Raw genomic sequence first — 18156 nt, 5'->3', positions numbered from 1 at the left:
CACGGGTTCGAGCCCTGGTCTGGGAAGATCCCACATGCCACGGAGCAGCTGGGCCCGTGAGCCACAACTGCTGAGCCTGCGCGTCTGGAGCCTGTGCCCCGCAACGGGAGGGGCCGCGATAGTGAAAGGCCCGCGCACTGCGATGAAGAGCGGTCCCCGCACCGCGATGAAGAGTGGCCCCCACTTGCTGCAGCTAGAGAAAGCCCTCGCACGAACCGAAGACCCAACACAGCCAAAAATAAATATAAATAAATAAATAAAGTAGCTATAAAAAAAAATTAAAAAAAAAAAAAGATGGTGGATTTAAAAAAAAAAAAAAAAGAAAGAGAGAGAGAGAAAGAAAGAAAAAGAAAGAAAGAAAGAAAAATAAGAAAGTAAAATAAATACATGAATAGGGCCTAGGGCACGCCCACATAATCACTGCCTGTGATTAGAGAAATGTCCTTCACATCACTCTACTGACACTCCTTCTAACAGTAATGCCCAGAGAGCTCCAAGATCCAGACTGTATTTTTGGCTTAGTAGGACTATATTCTAAAGAACAGACTCCAAACCTTGCCAAAATGAAAGAGGAAAAACTTTCATCGACTAGATCATATATTGTTAGAGGTGATGACTAAGACTAATCTGGTGATTCACGATCTATAGCCATGATGATTATGGATAGACATAAAGATTTTTTGTCAAAAATTTTTAGAGCATCATACTCCAGTGAATACAACTTTGACCACATTGATGTTCTATTTGATTTCATTTTTACCATGGTAAATTGTTCCAAGGTTGTTTCATTCTTAATCTGTTCATCTGCCATATATTACAGAAAAAAACCCGAACGAACTTTTTGACCCATCCAATATTTTTACCTATTCAAAGCTCACCATAGTCAGCTGAATAAAGGCCCCCAATCCTAAGAATCTGTAAATATTACCTTATTTGGGAAAAGGGCCTTTGCAGATATGATTAAGATAAGGATCTTGAGATGGAGAGATTATCCTGGATTACCTGGGTGGGCCCTAAACCCTTCACTAGTGTTCTCATAAGAGACAGACAAAAGAAGTGAAGTTAGACACAGAGAGAAGATGATGTGAAGATGGAATCAGAGATTGGAGTGATATGGTCACAATTATTAGGAATACTGGTGGCCACCAGCTCTAGAAGAGGCAGGGAATGGGTTCTCCCCCATAGCTTCTGGAGGGAGGGCAGCCCTGCTGACACCTTAATTTCACAGTTCTTGCCTCCAGAACTGTGAGAAAATAAACTTCTGTTGTTTTAAGCTACCAAGTTGGTGGTAATTTATGGCAGCAGCCACAGGAAACTAATATACTCACTTTTTTTTCAAATTACATAGACAGGGGAAGAAAAAAGTAAATTTTCTTTTTCAACATCATGTTAATAAATACATGTGGCTTACTTAATAATTAAAAATGTATTTCAATTGTTGGTTGTCTCCATATGACTCCTACATCCATAGGAGCCCCTGTGGCACTTTGTACAGACATGGAATTTGATTAATGTTAATGGAAGGAATAAACAAAGTTGAAAACAAGGCCTCACCTTGCGATACCTATTTCTGGCCAAGTAGCCTCGCAAGTAAGACTGAAGGACGATCGTGGCAGTCCGCCTGATCTTGTACCTCCGGCGGATTACATACATGCGCCAGTACTTCTGAATGATGGTTGCTGCCTTGGTTCTGCGCAGGAACTTAGCATAACTGGCCAGAGAAAGAGTGGTGCGTAGTCAGTAATCAGAAAAACCCAGGAATACATTTTGTAGAGGCTGAAAGCACCAATATGTTTGGCATAATAAGTAGTACCTCCATTGTATTATTCTAATAACACACACGTTAAATCAACATTTATATTTCTTATATTTGTATAGTTATTTAATGATCCCCCAAATATCTGTCCATCCATCATCTCATTTGAGCCTTACCTAACCCTGAAAAGTGGGATGTCCCATATTACTCGATTTTACAATACAGAAAGTGAAGGTCATAAAGGTCTATTCCTTCTAGGACTGTGCTCATTACCCCAGGCTATGTCCCCTTTACATAGCAGACCAGCTTACACAGTAATCCTGTACTTACTTATCACCAGCTTTCTTAGCTCTATCCATTGCTAATGCACGATGTTTTTCCTTAATCTATCCATTTGGGCACAAGTTCTTTACCATTAATTCACGTCTTTTGATATCTCTAAATTAAAATTATCCTAATATGGAATCACACGTACGTGTAATTCTCTTCTACACCTTCTCAGCTAACTGCTCCCAAAAACTCCTCAATAGAGTCATTCATTATTAACTAGTTATATTCATGACTGTTCTAATTTACAGATGATTTCTTCAAGCCCATATAAGTGTATAAAAAATAAATACTGAGGACATGAGTAGGCAGTAATTTGTAATTTTTTTTTTTGAGGTTCAATCTGAATCATTCATAAAGGTGAGTGAAATTTTATTCTATTTAACTGTCTTACGAGTTAATTCCTTGGACCTAAGAAGAGGTAAGGTGCTGCCTTCTCAGGTAGGGTGACCACTCAAAACTGTCCTAGTTTGGACAATCAATCAGATGAGCTCGCCAATCTTCGCTGCCGGTGAGCCAGCGTGGACATGCCGCCAGGAGACCTACCATCGGGCCTGGTGGCCTCGCGCGTATCTCTGCACAGTGATGGCGGCCTTGCGCATGCGCAGGTACTTCTTCCGCAGCAGCCACCCTCGGATCGTCTTCTGGATCCGGATGCAGGCAGCCCTCAACTTGTCTGCCCTCAGTTTTTCCAGATAGGCCACTTGACCGGCACGGAAAAAGATCTTTGTCTTCCCAAACTGGTATTTGTCCTTGTCCTATTTTTGGAAGAAACTGTATACTCAGAAGTAGAAATGATGACTATATAAATGAATTTTAAAGAGAAAAAATATGTCTAAAAGCAGAATCAGTAAAGGGATGAAACTATTAGCTAAAACTTGGGCTACATCACAGTTAACTAATGGAGCCAGCTTTTTGATCCTATGCAAGCTGAGCAAATAGAAGGGACTTTAAGGAAAACTGCAGTTTAAGAGTTATTTTCCAGAATTATTCTACCTGGAATTATTATCTGAGGCCCAAAAACTTGGTTGTGGGTTATAGGCAGCTACTATTTGCTTGTTTGTATTTTAAATATCTCAAGGAAATGGAGGTGCTGACACTCCCTCTGACTGACCCAGGCTGTAAGGATTACATTGGGCCGTGTGTTCCATGAGAAAGCTGAAGGGACAAAAACACCAGTATGAAGAAAAAGGCAGGAAGTAATGCACACAAAATAAAAACCAAAATATTAAAAAATCTTGCATATTCATGTTAAGTTTCTCAACAGTTATCTCTTGGTTTTATCAACAGTAAATCTTCCTACAAATTTCAAAACTCCTTTTACAAAAAATATAATCATTTATAATGCTCATTGACTTCTGATTATAAACAAAGTTGAGCAGTAAACACAGATATATATGCATGCTATTTTTGGTCTATTATATTCTGATCCAGCTTATCTAGAAGCATGCAAGTTATTAACCATCTTGTATCAAAAGAAGAGTAGAATTTATTTATAATAATCAATACTGTGATCTGAAATTCTAAGTGAAAACAGAGAAAATCACTTTTCACTGTAAGCAAATATTTCCTATCTTGTACATGAAAACAGAAAATCAGAAATCTCCACATATATCTCAAACTGTTTCAGTTTAAATCAATAAAGTCTGCAAAGGAGGCTAGCTGGAAGAGCTAGAAAGTGGTTTCCTCTCCCTGTCTCCTTCTCCCTGCCCCATCTCATCTCAGCTCTCCCTCCCTCGCCCCCAAGCCTGCACTCCTTTACCTTGTGGCCCCAAGCCCGGGGGGGAGCAGTCTGGCGGGGGGAGGCTGTCCCTACTTTCTGCTCTCCATTCCCTAGAAAGGACTTAGGCCAGATTCAAAAGGTATCAGATTCTTTTACACATTACCAGGAAAGTGGCCTAAGTTCTTTCAAGAAAAATAAAGTTATTATCACCAAAGAAGAGATATTACATCTAGTTAAAAGCTAATAATTATGACTAATTACTTCAAAGTGAGGTAATCCATCCAACCTAGTGTCAAATAAGTGAAAATATTCTTTAAACAGCATCTCATGAGTCTTAAATTCTCTACAACCTACATCAGTGGTTATCAAAATGTAGTCCTCAAACCAGCATCGGCATCACCTGGGAACTTGTTAGAAATGCACATTATTGGACACATCCCAGACCTACCAAATCAGATGTTCTAGGGGTGGGGCCCAGCACTCTGTAGTTTAAGGAGCCCTGAAGGTGACTCTGATGCATTCTGAAGTCTGCAAACGCCTTAGCTTGGTATGCAAGTCTCTTCAAACACCAACCCACATTTCCTAACCAATTCCCTACTGTCCCATGCACCTTTTTTTTTTTTACTGCAAAAGCAAAAACAAAAATCCTACTCTAACTGCTTTTTGAGAAAACTATGCTTTTCTGCTCCTTGCTCCCTATTAGATAGTCTCCTTCCACTTTTATACAATCTTACCCACTCTTCAGGGCCTGACTCAAAATACATGTCTTCCATGAAATAGTTTCTCCTTCTCACAGCAGATGTGGCTTTGTCTTCCGTTGATTTTTTGTCTCACTCACTCAGCATTTGACAGACATTAAGGTATATTATACTTACCTTTAAAATGCATTAACTTCCAAGACACACTATGTCACCTGAGAACAAGACTTACTTTTTCTTAATCACACAGCATCTGGCCTGGTGTCTGTCATAAGTAATTTTCAATAAAAATTTAGTACTTGGTAAATTTTTATTGAAAATGATCAAACTCTAAAAAGAATGTGTCTCAAGTCTGGGTCCAGGCCTCACCATCCTGTTTCTTGATACTGGACCATCATCTTCACTAGTCCTTCCATCGTAAAGACAGGGAGCCTTGACCTCCAAGACAGTGTGCCTCTCCACCCTTCCACCCCTGAATAACCTGGATTAGTGGTATATGGATACTCCTAGGACATTCACAGGTTACAATCACAAGGCCTTTGGCAAACATCTGTTCCGATAAAGGTAAGTGAAAAATCTTTCTTACCAGTATCAGTTTCTCTAAAACATTCTTGCATGTTTGTTTTCTCTCACTTAGCACATCTTTTTGCTTCATTAGGACACGGTAGCGGCTGAAAAATTCTTGGTAAGTCCACCTATAAAAAGAAACTCATGTCAGCTTATTTAAAGAAGCAGGAACCTCCCGTTTTAGGATCCCTTATATTTGAAAAATGTCAAGCCCACCGAGAGGGGAAACCTGCTGCGCTGATTCGGATGGTTTCCAGGACACCGCACGCTCTCAGCTGCTGTACTGCTCTCTTCTCATCAAACCTATGTGTAAAAATGGAAATCATTAATACACAAAGAAGCGTGGCTCTAGCCACAAACTACTTTCCTCAGTCCAGAGACTGAATTCTTTTGTAAAGAGCCAAATGGATAAATTAGAAAAAAAAATTCAAAAGTTGGAACAGTGATCAAAATGGAAAACTCCATGTAAGAGAGGGGAAGAGACCATTAGCAGTAAAAATACATACCACAAACTTATAAGAAATGCCATTAAACGTATTTAAAAAGCCCAAACTCCTCTGCACTGTGCCATGCTCATTACATGCCTTGGCCTGACTAGCTGTTCTCATAACTCTTTAGTTCACCATACAGAGCTCCCCTGGAATAAAGACTGGCCAGCCCTGGAAATTTCTCTAACAAGAAGAACAAATTAAATATGCCCCATTCAGGTATTTTAAAAAAATTATTGGTGTTCTAAAAGCTATTCAACTCAGTGTATACATACTAAGCATTAATAGTGTCCATGTCAGTGAAAAATATTTTATATTATATCTTATGTGTATTTCACTCTAGATAAACGGCACCTTAATGTTAAATTGACACTAAAAGAAGAAGTAGCAAGGCCTGCTTCTTACGGGATGACGATTCCTCTTATTCCCCAGTTAAGCCCTGAGTGACCTATCTGAGGCTTCTGCTGTGCTATCTTCTCAAGTGTTTTGTTGGTGATGGGAGATGGGGTTGGCTGACAGAAGGTAATGGCCCCTAGGGCTGTCCAGGAAAGTCACCCAGGGCGTGGCAGCTTCTTCCAGCTTCTCACTTCCTCCAGAAAGGGCTTCTTGGCAATGAGAAGAATACAACAGTCTTTGAGAAGTGCCCTGCAGTCTAAGGCCGACTCTCCAAGGGTAAGACTGGCATGGGTGTAGGTAAAGGAGCACACACACACTGCGGTGTGTGAGTTATTACAGCCTTTGGTAAGTGTGCCTGATCTCTGACCCACAAATTCCACTTCTAGAAATACATTATTCTAAGGAGATAATCAGGCAAATATACAAAAATGTTTGGCAAAAGATGTTTATCATAGCCATAGGAATAACCCAGATGGCCATCAATAGGGAATAATTTAAAAGAATGGTGGTATGTGTATATAATGGGATATGACATAGCCATTAAAATGATGATGTTGATTTGTATTTACTAACATGGAAAACACCCATAAGTTGAAAGCAGATACAAAACAACAATTACAGCATGATCCCTTCCATTTTATTAATCTCTCTCTCTTTCTCTTTCTCTCTCTCTCTCTCTCTCTCTCTCTCACACACACACACACACACACGTAGCAGGGAAGGAATGATCAAGAAGGATCTATGCCAGTTAATACTTATTATCTCTCTGGGTATAATGAAATGCTCTTTCATTTATTTTTACACTACTTTATATTTCCTGAAAATTGGTTTTATAATGTGCATGCATTACTTTCAAAATTAGAGAAATATTTCCGTTTTGGAAAAAACTTCCTCTCACGAATGGTATTTGACATAGGACAAGATGTTTGGTAAAAGTACACATTCTCTGATAGTTTCAACAGTTGAAAAGTAGCAGGGATGATTGTGAGCCTTTGCCAAAGCAACCTTATCTCACCCAGCTCTGGTTTTAACTAAAGCCCAAATTAACCAAAAAGATCTTGAAATGAAGTAAATTGCAAATAGAAAATAGTACTAGAAATGTGTGGTTGATCTCAACTTTTAAAATCATCAGAAGGCCAACTACTAATTTGTTCTCACATTTTTTTTTTTTTTTGGCCACGTTGTGAGGCTTTGTGGGATCTTAGTTCCTTGATCCGACCAAGGATGGAACCCGGGTCCCCGGCAGTGGAAGCGTGGAGTCCTAACCACTGGACCACCAGGGAATTCCCTGTTTTCACATTCTTAAAATGGAACAAAAACTGAAAACGTTCTATTAACTAGTTGTTTCCCTCTACAAGACATGAAGATTTACCTAAGTATTTTTTCCCTGCTGCTGGTTTGGCAATCCTTATGAGATATGGATACTTGAAATTCAGCAGTTGAGAAATACTTACGTGAATGGGAACTTGAAGTCGTTAGGCTTAATACAGCGCACGTAGTGAGGGGTAGTGGCATTCAGGGTCTCCATAAGCAGGTGAAGGGAGTTTCGGAACTGCATGAAAAAGAGCAGAAAGGGGCATCAAGGTTTTGTCAAAGTCAAAGATGACATAAAACAACTGAAAATTTTCTCCGAATGACACTAGTGGAGATGACTTTGCCACCTGTGAACCTGACCAGCCCTCAACAGTGGAGCTGCTAGGGCTTTTGGTTCAAATTTGCTTAAACCCTACCATTTACATGCTCACTCTGCTAAACAGATATTCTCGCTCCTCCCACCACCACCACTGCGCCCCCCCTTTAAAATAGACTTTATTTTCTTAGAGCAGTTTTAGGTTCACAACAAAATCAAACAGAAGGTACAGAGATGTCCCCCATACCCCCTACCTTGGCACAGGCATGGCCTCCTCCATTATCCACATTCCCCACCCCAGTGGTACATGTGTTACAGTTGATGAACCTACTTAGACACATCATTATCACACATCATTATCATCATCACAATAGAGTTCATTCTTCCACCCACCCTTTTAATATAGATTTCTGTAGCTTTCTGTTGTACACTTAAAACTTTGACTAAAAATATAAGCTTGCTTTAAAGATATTAAGGTCATTTAATCATGTACAGTAGGAATTTTGCTGTATGATACTGAAAAAAGTAGCAGATGACTTAAAAGAGTATAGGAAATGGGGGGGGGGGGCGCCGAGGATGGAAGAGTACAGCCAGGGTGGAGTTACCTTTAGGGACATGGGATCAGACCAGGGGCTGTGGACCTGTGCCAGGCACTGCTTCCTATCTGCTCAGGAAAACAAGCTGACTAGCACTCAGCCTCCTGCCCAAAGCCCCCAGCCCTCGTTCAGGCACTAAGCACGTGTGTCATGTTTCCCACTCCCCATGGTGCATGAAACATCAAAGAAAACAGAGGGCACTGTCCCTGGGCTGAAGGAGCTGTACAAATCCAGAGAGGAAACAGCCAGAGAGCAAAACAAAGGCAGCAGTGGCTTGTGAGGGAGGATATGTACTAGGAGAATTAAGACGTAGAGAAAATTATTTGGGGAAACGCTTAAGCAGAGTCACGGGTCTATGTTAGGAGGGGAGAAGTATGAGTGCACAGTGTTCTGTGTTCTCACAGTGAAAGCTCCAGCCTCTCCTCACCTGAGGACCCCACCTGGGAGGCTGACAAAGGAAGACCTGAGGCCCCAGCTGAGCTGCAGCAGCGGCTCCCTGAACTCACCTGGTGCCCCACCGTTTTCTTGTGCTCTTTGGCCGCCTGGCCTGGCCTGCCTTTGGTGGGCTTTGCAGGAGTGCGGGAGAGGGGCGTGCGCCCTGAAGAGGTGGCTGAGCTCGGACTCATGGCCTTCTCATCATCTTGAAATAATTCTGGTAGCATCTTAAACTGAGTCAAAAACAGTAAAAGGAAATCACACTCTAAACCCAAACTCAATTGGAAATCTTCCCAGAAACACTATGATGATTCGCAATCCATAGTGATTCCCTTCCTTAAGTAACCCCTTTCAGAGTCACCTTCCAGAAATAATCAATATCTGTGTTAGGAGCCAAAAATATGAGAGGGAGGTGACGTCAATGCTGCAAAAATATAGATGGAAAAATGCAGTAATTCTACAACCTTATTTGGGGGAAAACAAAATCGAAACTACTCCACTGAGACTTGAAATCTTAATCCACAGGAAATGGCCGCTCTAACCATTTTACTGGTTTTAAACGATCATTATTTTATGAGCAAAATACTAATTGAAAGTCTTATTACATCAATTCCACCAAATGTTTTATCATCATGCTTCATCTGTCTACCCACTAACTCAAATGGTGAGTACCAACTAAAAAATATCACTGAAAATCTCATCAGGAAGGGTGTCATGAACTAGTTCTACAATTTAATAAGATTTAAAAAAATCATGAATTAATAGTAATTTTTAGAAAGTAATGTGGATTATTGGGAAAAAAGGTAAAAGGAAACCCTGCCCATATCCTGTAAGCTTTGCATTTGTTTTCAAAGGATTTATAACTTGACTGCATAATTCCTGCAATCAATTTTGTGTTCTACCAGGTTAACGAAATGAAAGGCTATTAAAAGATCTGGTAGTTAATAAATGGGTGGATAGTATAAGTTAATGTGGTTGGAAGACATTTTATGGAACAAAAGAGACTTCAAACTAATCGACAGTAACATTTTTGATATATGTACATATCTTTACAGTAGTGACACAGTCCACATACATAAAATAAATCCTTCTTATAAGTCAAAGTGTAACGGCAACAACCAATTATTTATCTAATAAACTTAGAATATCTCCAGAAGAAATAATTTTAAGAGAGTTCTTTCATTAAAAAACAAAACTAATTTCATTTGCTATAATGTATCTATCAATTATAAGGGTAATTTAGGATATAATTCATGATGTATATAACAAATTGTTATACATGACATACCAATAATGGTTGCTTGCTGCACAAATGAAAGTATCCCTTGCTTTACGGAATACACATAGCTTGGTTAGCTTCAAAGCAGGGCGGGGGGCGGGGGTAGGGGAACGTTTTACCATTATCTTGTATCACAAAGGGGAAAAATAAGAGTTCCTAGTAGATTTGATTTGAAAACTCAGCACAGAGTTAAGATGTAAGGCTATTTGATAATAGGCCAAGGACTCTAGGATCTAACGACACACTTCTGTCATTCCCAAGTAAATTGCTAGCTCTACATTAGCGCTGCCTACCTAAACTTTGTTCTTCTCTCTTCTGTGTGAAATGGTTAATAGAGATGGGTTGAAATATCATATTCACCACTAGTGTTACAATTTAACTGAAGTTCTACAATATCTACCAGAAAACTACTCAGTGTTGAGAGTTCAGAACACATACACACATATAGATGCATATATATGTGTCTTCCTCTTCATACAAATTATAAATTTAAAAATCTCTACATTGAGTTTTCATTAAAAAAAAAAGAGAGAACATTTTACATTGTCATATTAGAAAGTACTCTACAATTTCTTCTTTAGGCAGTGTTCCTGCTTCCTCGTGGGCCATTTTTCTCAGACTTCTTTCCTGGTTCTTCCTCAGGCCAGTCTCTATGAGTTGGAATGCCTTACTCTCTACTATTTTTCACCGACTTGTTCTCCCTAAGCAATCTTATCCAGTCCTATTGCTTTAAATGCCATCTAGTTCTAAAGACTACCAAATTTATATCACTGACTCTGACTTTCCCTCTGACCTGCTGACTTTCATTTACAACTTCCTATATGGCATGTCCACTTGACTATCTAATTGCCATCTCAGGCAAAACATGTCCAAGATAAAACTTTTTTTTTTTAAATTGAAGCATAGCTGACCCACAATGCCGTGCTAATTTCCACTGAACGGCAAAGCGACTCAGTTATACATATACATATTCTTTTTTTCATATTCTTTTCCATTATGGTTTATCAAAGGATATTGAATATAGTTCCTGGTGCTATATAGAGCGGGACCCCATTGTCTATCCATTCTACATATAGTAGCTTACATCTGCTAATCCCAACCTCCCACTTCATCCCTCCCCCAACCCCCTCCCCCTTGGCAGCCATAAGTCTGTTCTCCATACCCATGAGTCCAAGACAGAACTCTTGATTCTTTCTCTTGAAGCCTGATCTTTTACAAGTCTTCACCTCAGTAAGTGGCACCATTATCCATCCAGCATCTCAGGCCCAAAACATAGAAGTCATCTTCAATTTCTCTCCTTCTCTCACTCTCCATAGTCAAACCATCAACAAGACCAGTCAACTCTACCCACAAATCATAAGCCATTTCCACTGCTATAATCTCAGTATCTCAGTCCACTATCTGTCCCCTAGATTACTACCCCCCTATCCACAGCCCCCCCACCATATCTCCACAGTAGCATATCATTCCCCATATGAAAACTGTTCAGACTTTCCACAGGAACAGGAATAAAATCCATACTCTTTACCACACTTCCCTCCAGAAAGTGGCCCCTGTCTACCCATCCTATACATCCTACTCACCTACCATGCTCCAGTCATACTGGCCTTCTTTATGGACCTCAAACACAACCATCTTATACAGTCTCAGCACTCCTCACTTACTCTTCCACTGACACAGTTGTCTCCTATTATTCAGGGTACAGCCCAAATGCCACATCCTCAGAGAGGCCTTTCCTGACCACTGTGTCTAGTGGAGCACCTCACCTCTGCCCAAGCTTAGTCACTCTCTAGCTTGGTGCCCTGTTTTACTTTCTTTATAGCACTTACCACTTTATGATATGATATCATCTAAATATTTGGTTAAGTGGTTATTACCTAACTCCTCTGCCTATCTCATTTACCTGTTTACCTTGCTAAATTCCCAATTTTCTTAAGTCATTCATTGAAAAATTTAGCCATTCCCCACTGACTGAGGATGCCAACTTCATTTGAAGAGAGAAAGGCAGATAAACAGAAAGTCAAATATGTAAGTAGGTAGATATGCCTGGACATTCCATCTTGTTTCTTTGATCTGTCTATGCTTAAGACAGGGCTCTGAATTGCTTAAGACTGAACTTATATGTCTAGGAAAGAGTGTTAAAGAAGACAGAAGAATCCAAGTAACTGCTTCATAAAGATGTGGGAAATCATCTCAGTAACAACAACAACAACATTATTCACTAAGAGCTTTTTATACATGAAGCACTGCTCTAAGAGCTTAATACAACCTATTTAATCCTCATAACAACCTCTGAAAGTAGATACTATCATGATTCTATTTTACAGATGAGAGATTTGAGGCATAAACTCAGTAGATGAACTGTGCTTCCCTTCATCAATTAGCAACATTGGAAAGTAGGGGATATAACTCTTTTTAATGACATTTAGTAGAGTTGCAATTTAGTAGTATTTCATCGAGCTGCAATTTACTTATGTGCTTCCTGTTATTTGATGTAGCAACAGATTTCTTTACGGTGGGAAAACATAAATTAAGACACCTTCTGTTAAGTTTTTTTATACCTTAATTCCGTTTCAAGTGGCTAGAAGCTGCAAAATTAAAGAAAAAAAAAAGACAGAACACATACACACAAACAGAACCCCACACTGTATTACCACAAAAATAATTCTGTTGAAAACACGTAACACAAATACTGATCTTCTAAAATTAGTACTTCCAAGAGAACAAATCAACACTAGGTTACACTTGCTTCCTATCAGGTGCAGAAAAATTAAAACATAAAGTTCATACCCTTGGGTTGGGTTTCTGCTGACTGGTAGCAGTGTTGGCCTTTAAGCTATGTAGATCTCACACCACCTCCACCCAACTGCAGCAGTGCTATATAGACTGGCAGTTACTCCAAATGATTCCTCAGAATGCATAGCTACTTTCTGGAAATTAAGGAGCCACTAGCCAGTCAGAAAAGTTAGGTCAGAAAAACGACGCAAAAGATTATGGGTGCGTGGGGAAAGAGAACCTGTGAATGTTCTGTGTAAGCTAAATTATTGAGACTAGTAACACTAGAATTCCAGGGTTTTCATCAGTATTCATAAACTAAAATGATTTATAATCTTCAACTGAATAATACTCAGGGATTGGCACTGTGAGAGAATTTTCTCTTATACATCACTCCTATAAGGTATAAAGCGTTAATGTCCAGGGCTTAAGAGGATAAGTGAAAAAATGATTTTTTCTACAGACACTTAAGACTATAGACTCATTATTTTCTGAGGGTTAAAACTGGAATTTGGTCCTTACATGATCTATTATCAAAATAATTGAAAGTAAAAGTTTTTATTCCAAAAACAAGTGTCAAAATGTTCATATAACATTCCATTGAAGTTAAAAGGATTTTCTTAGAATAAACCAGAAAAACAAAAAGTGCCGGTCAGAAATCCAGAAGAATTCACATGAATATTTTTAGTCTTTCACTGAATATTTGAATATTTACTTTGTTACATTAAGTAACCAGCTTTCTGGTTTGCTCCCTATAGGATGAAAGTGAGCCGTGCTCCACTCCCCATACTCTCCTGAAGAGAGTCAAAGGGTGGAGGTTGGGATCAACCTCAGAGAGCCATCATACTTCTTTGCAATCTGGAATATTCTTCTCCCACTAGAAAGCAGTGTTTCTGGTATCTATGCCTAAGAAGAATAATTTCAAAGTGCTTTGGACCACACCTGAAATTGCACTCAATGATCCAGAGGTCAATCTTTATTTGGATGGAATGCTTAAGGCCATGTCTCTAGTGCATCCCTTCAAAATGACACAGCCAAAAACAACAACAACAACAAAACGTTTTCTCTCATGGTCTCTCACAAAGGCACAAGAGAGCCTAGAACTGCTGTGGAGGCAAAAATTTCACATAAAACACCACTGCATAGTGGTTAAGAGTGCAGACTCTGAGCTCAACAGCCTGGGTTTTATCAATAATTTGGCTTGAAAACTTATACCTATGAAGTTTCTGTGCCTCAGTTCCCTCATCTGTAAAATGGGAGTAATGATAATATCACCTCATCATAGGATTAGGTGGGTTAACACTTGTAAGGCATTTAAAATAGGACCTGACACATGTATTGATAAATAAAAAACTAACAGTAGGGCTTCCCTGGTGGCGCAGTGGTTGAGGGTCTGCCTGCCAATGCAGGGGACACGGGTTCGAGCCCTGGTCTGGGAGGATCCCACATGCCACGGAGCAACTGGGCCCATGAGCCACAATTACTGAGCCTGCGCGTCTGGAGCCTGTGCTCCGCAACAAGAGAGGCCGCGATGGTGAGAGGCCCGCACACCACGATGAGGAGTGGTCCCCACTTGCCGCAACTGGGGAAAGCCCTCGCACAGAAACGAAGACTCAACACAGTCATAAATAAATAAATAAATAAATAAAAGAACGTGAATTTCTTTAAAAAAAAAAAAAAAACTAACAGTAAAGCTGATTTTGTTAGAACAATTATTATTATTGTTAAAAAGCTAATGCTTAAGTAAGAAACATTTTAATGAATATATCCTGATTGGAGAAAGGCTATACATGGTTACCTTGCTTGATTTAAGAACTTTAATTTGTTCTTCAAAAACAGTGTCTTTATTCTTTTCCAGAAAGCCTTCACACTGGTATTCCACCTGAAAACACATGGGAAAATCTCCTTAGCTAATAAAACTTTTGAATAGCTATGATTGTCATCAACAACAAAAATATTTATTAGGCTCAGGCTATGTGATGGGTTCTCAGTGAAGTGTTATCATTAGTTTTATTCTAAGAAACTAGTACCATTCTTGGTAAGAAGCATGTTAACTCTAGAGTAAAACTCCCCAAATATTGTTTTTCCTAGGGAAGAGTGGCAGTGTTGATTAACTGTGATCTAAAAGATCATCCCAGTTCATGGGTAAGCAGACTCAGAAGAAGCTGTTCTCTTCTCTCATGCAGGCCGAAGAGAGCTCCTCCAAGGCTGACCCACTGTATTTCCTTCAAACCTAGCTCACCCTCCCGCAGGGGTAAGTCTCCTCTGGGAGAGAAGAGATGAAAGCGGGAGAGAGGGTCAGAAGGAACAAATGGCTGTCTGGCAGAAAGCTGAAGCGGCGACGATGGATGTAGATGGAGGCTGGGTAAACAGTGTATGATCCGGTAAGTAGAACTACATGAGAATGGACTCTCCCTGCTTCTAGAAGACTTCAGCCATCTACCACTCAGGGTCCCCAGCCTGTACCACAAAGCCCTTAGGTGGCCCCGAAGCCATTCCAAGGTCTCCAGCTACGAGCAGGATAGACTCGGAAAACCCTCAGTTCCTAAAGGGGACCATGGGAAGTTTACCAGAAGGCTACCCCACAACCTCCTGGAAATATAAACTAGTGTCATAGCTCCAGATTTTCTGAGTAGACTACAGAACCTGTGAAGCAGCAAGTCTGCATGCCTCATTAGTAGGGACCCACTGAATCAATCACAGAGGGTGACACACGTCCACAATTTCTATTCTGAAACCCTTGGGTTTCAGAACCCAGAATCTTTTAGCAGAATCTGAGGCAGCAGTCTGTAATCAAACATATTAACATTTCTACATTGAAATATATAAATATCCAGCCTAACTGGGATAAATAAAGACTATAAATAACCTCATGTTAGTTCAGGTCAAAAATCAGGCTTAGCCACTAAATGAATTATGAAAAGACATGGATTTCAGAGTTTCTTGGATGTCAGAATTATAGATAGAGGACTGTAAACATGTATTTATTTCCTAATATAATTCCCTTTAGATTAAAGAAAGAGAAAACCAATAAGCCAACATTTAAGCTTACTTTTCCTAACCGGAGCTAAAGAATGCAAGCTCAGCAAAGAAAAAAATGCTAACTATTGACTATTGATTTTTTTTCCTCTTTGAACTTAAGTATTCAAAAAGAAAAGAGATAATAAAACTTCCTTACTTTGTCAGCAAAATGCTGGATGATGAAAGCTTTGTTTGATAGACGGGGCTTCTCAAAGAGCACACATTTGTTCAAATGTGTGTTGTACAATTTTTGGGCCCAAGTGTCATCTGTGCCTTTAGGCATCTACATTCAGGGGGAAAAAAAAGAAAGAAAACAAGGTGAATATTGTTATGAGACGCTTCTGATGCATCAACCAAGAGACCATGTTTTGGCTTTCCTAACAACTTTTACATCCAGTTTAGGAACTCATTCCTTTCACATTTCTCTCTTAGAGGCCCCAAACCAATGACTAATGAAAAGCAATGACTGAGACCTTCAGTAACTCAACCTGCCTATACCAGAGGTCATCAAATAAATATTCGATATGCTTTTAAAGCAACAAAAGCCTCACAAATGAAATATCATGACTATCATGTATTTAAAAAAATTTGTTGGGCTTCCCTGGTGGCGCAGTGGTTGGGAGTCTGCCTGCCAATGCAGGGAACACGGGTTCGAGCCCTGGTCTGGGAGGATCCCACATGCCACGGAGCAACTGGGCCCGTGAGCCACAACTGCTGAGCCTGCGCGTCTGGAGCCTGTGCTCCGCAACAAGAGAGGCCACGATGGTGAGAGGCCCACGCACCGCGATGAAGAGTGGCCCCCGCTCGCCGCAACTAGAGAAAGCCCTCGCACAGAAACGAAGACCCAACACAGCCAAAAATAAATAGATAAATTAAAAAATAAAAAATTTGTTAAATAAAAATAACATTTGCACACAGTGGACCATTTATATAATTCAGAAAGGTATAAAATAGAGAATAGTCTCCTCTCACCATTTCCACCAACTTTTTATCTTTCTGTCTTGAAAGGCATGGACACAAATAGGATCATTCTATAAACTCCTTGCATTTTTTTTTTCTTCTTAACAATAGCATTCTTGTATTTATGGCCACTAGGTTGTTACTGATTTTTTGTTATTATGAAAACTGCCACAATGGCTCCTTTTACACAAAAACCTTGGATACTTTTGTAAGTATATTCATAGGGTAAAGTCTCAGCAGTACCACGGTTGGGTCAAAAGGTATGTGTATTTAAAATCTTCACAAATATTGTCAAATTTCCTCAAAAATATGTTGTACTAACTCATGCCCTTCATCAAGAGTATATATGCAATAAATATCAATCTGGGGGACTTCCCTGGGGGTCCAGTGGTTGAGACTCTGCCTTCCCATGTAGGGGGTGTGGGTTCGATCCCTGGTTGGGGAGCTAAGATCCCACATGCCTTGTGGCCAAAAAACCAAAACATAAAACAGAAGCGTTATTGTAACAAATTCAATAAAGACTTTAAAAATGGTCCACATCAAAAAAATCGTTAAAAAAATATCAATTTGGTATTATCAAATTTAAACCCATTTGATAGGTAAAAAGCAGTATCCCATTTTTGTTTTGATTTACATTTTATTTAATTTCAAGTGAGGTTGAGCACCTTTACATGCATTCTTTTTGTTTACTGAAGTATAGTTGACGTATAATACTATATTAGTTTCAGTACAATATAGTGATTCAATATTCTTATAGATTATACTCCATGTGAAGTTATTATAAAATATTGGCTATATTCCCTGTGCTGTACATAACATCCTTGTATCTCGTTTATCTTATAGCTAGTAGGTTGTTCCTCTTAATCCTGCCTTCACCTACCTTGCCCTTCCCCCTAACCATCTTCGCAATGGTAACCACTAGTTTGTTCTCTAGTATCTGTGAGGCTCTTTTTGTTTTGTTACATTCGTTTGTTTTATTTTTTAGATTCTACATATACGTGAAAAGGTACAGTCTTTGCATTCTTAATGTTGCAGGAAACCTGGATGCTTAGGAGGATCAACCTGCATTAAGTTGTAATTTATGGCATAAAAGTTAAAGAGCAACTAAGAGAAAGGATAGGTTATTTGTCTAGGATAACTCAGTTAGCAGTCAAGCTGGGGATCTGATATGTTTTCCACATGCTGCATCTTCAAATATTAAAGTTAAAACTCCCTCTCTACCATATATATCAGTATTAAAGAACAACTAGTCAATTTTAAAATTATGGATATTTAGAACTGTTATTCAAAATGCCTTTTGTACAATTTCTTGCATTTCTTTAACTATAATACCACTGAACAAAAAGTACCAAATATAAGCATATCAATAACAAAAGTGGCTAAAATTGGTAGTTGTTGTATCTAATGCCAATGAGAAGGGAGATTCTCCTAGTTTCAAATGTATTTTGAACTCTTTGGGTCTAGTGACCCTTCGGAATGCAAGTTAGGGTGATCTCCACTTGTTG

At 39.4% G+C, this 18156-nt stretch overlaps 1 protein-coding gene across 5 annotated transcripts in view; it reads right to left on the bottom strand.

The window, feature by feature from the left end:
- The window catches only part of MYO5A (myosin VA), a 206466-nt gene that overhangs the window by 67652 nt on the left and 120658 nt on the right, over positions 1–18156 (bottom strand). For all 5 annotated transcript variants that reach the window (XM_057542127.1, XM_007194894.2, XM_057542129.1 and 2 more), the window contains exons 13-20: positions 15849–15974; positions 14469–14552; positions 8688–8849; positions 7410–7507; positions 5288–5374; positions 5091–5199; positions 2630–2841; positions 1555–1711 (exon numbers count right to left, since the gene is read on the bottom strand). In XM_057542127.1, the coding sequence (XP_057398110.1) occupies positions 1555–1711; positions 2630–2841; positions 5091–5199; positions 5288–5374; positions 7410–7507; positions 8688–8849; positions 14469–14552; positions 15849–15974 (1035 nt within the window). The remainder of the gene's footprint in view (positions 1–1554; positions 1712–2629; positions 2842–5090; positions 5200–5287; positions 5375–7409; positions 7508–8687; positions 8850–14468; positions 14553–15848; positions 15975–18156) is intronic.

This window comes from Balaenoptera acutorostrata, chromosome 3 (assembly GCF_949987535.1).
Source record: "Balaenoptera acutorostrata chromosome 3, mBalAcu1.1, whole genome shotgun sequence".
Lineage (NCBI taxonomy): Eukaryota > Metazoa > Chordata > Mammalia > Artiodactyla > Balaenopteridae > Balaenoptera > Balaenoptera acutorostrata.
This window is presented reverse-complemented; position numbering and strand designations above follow the sequence as displayed.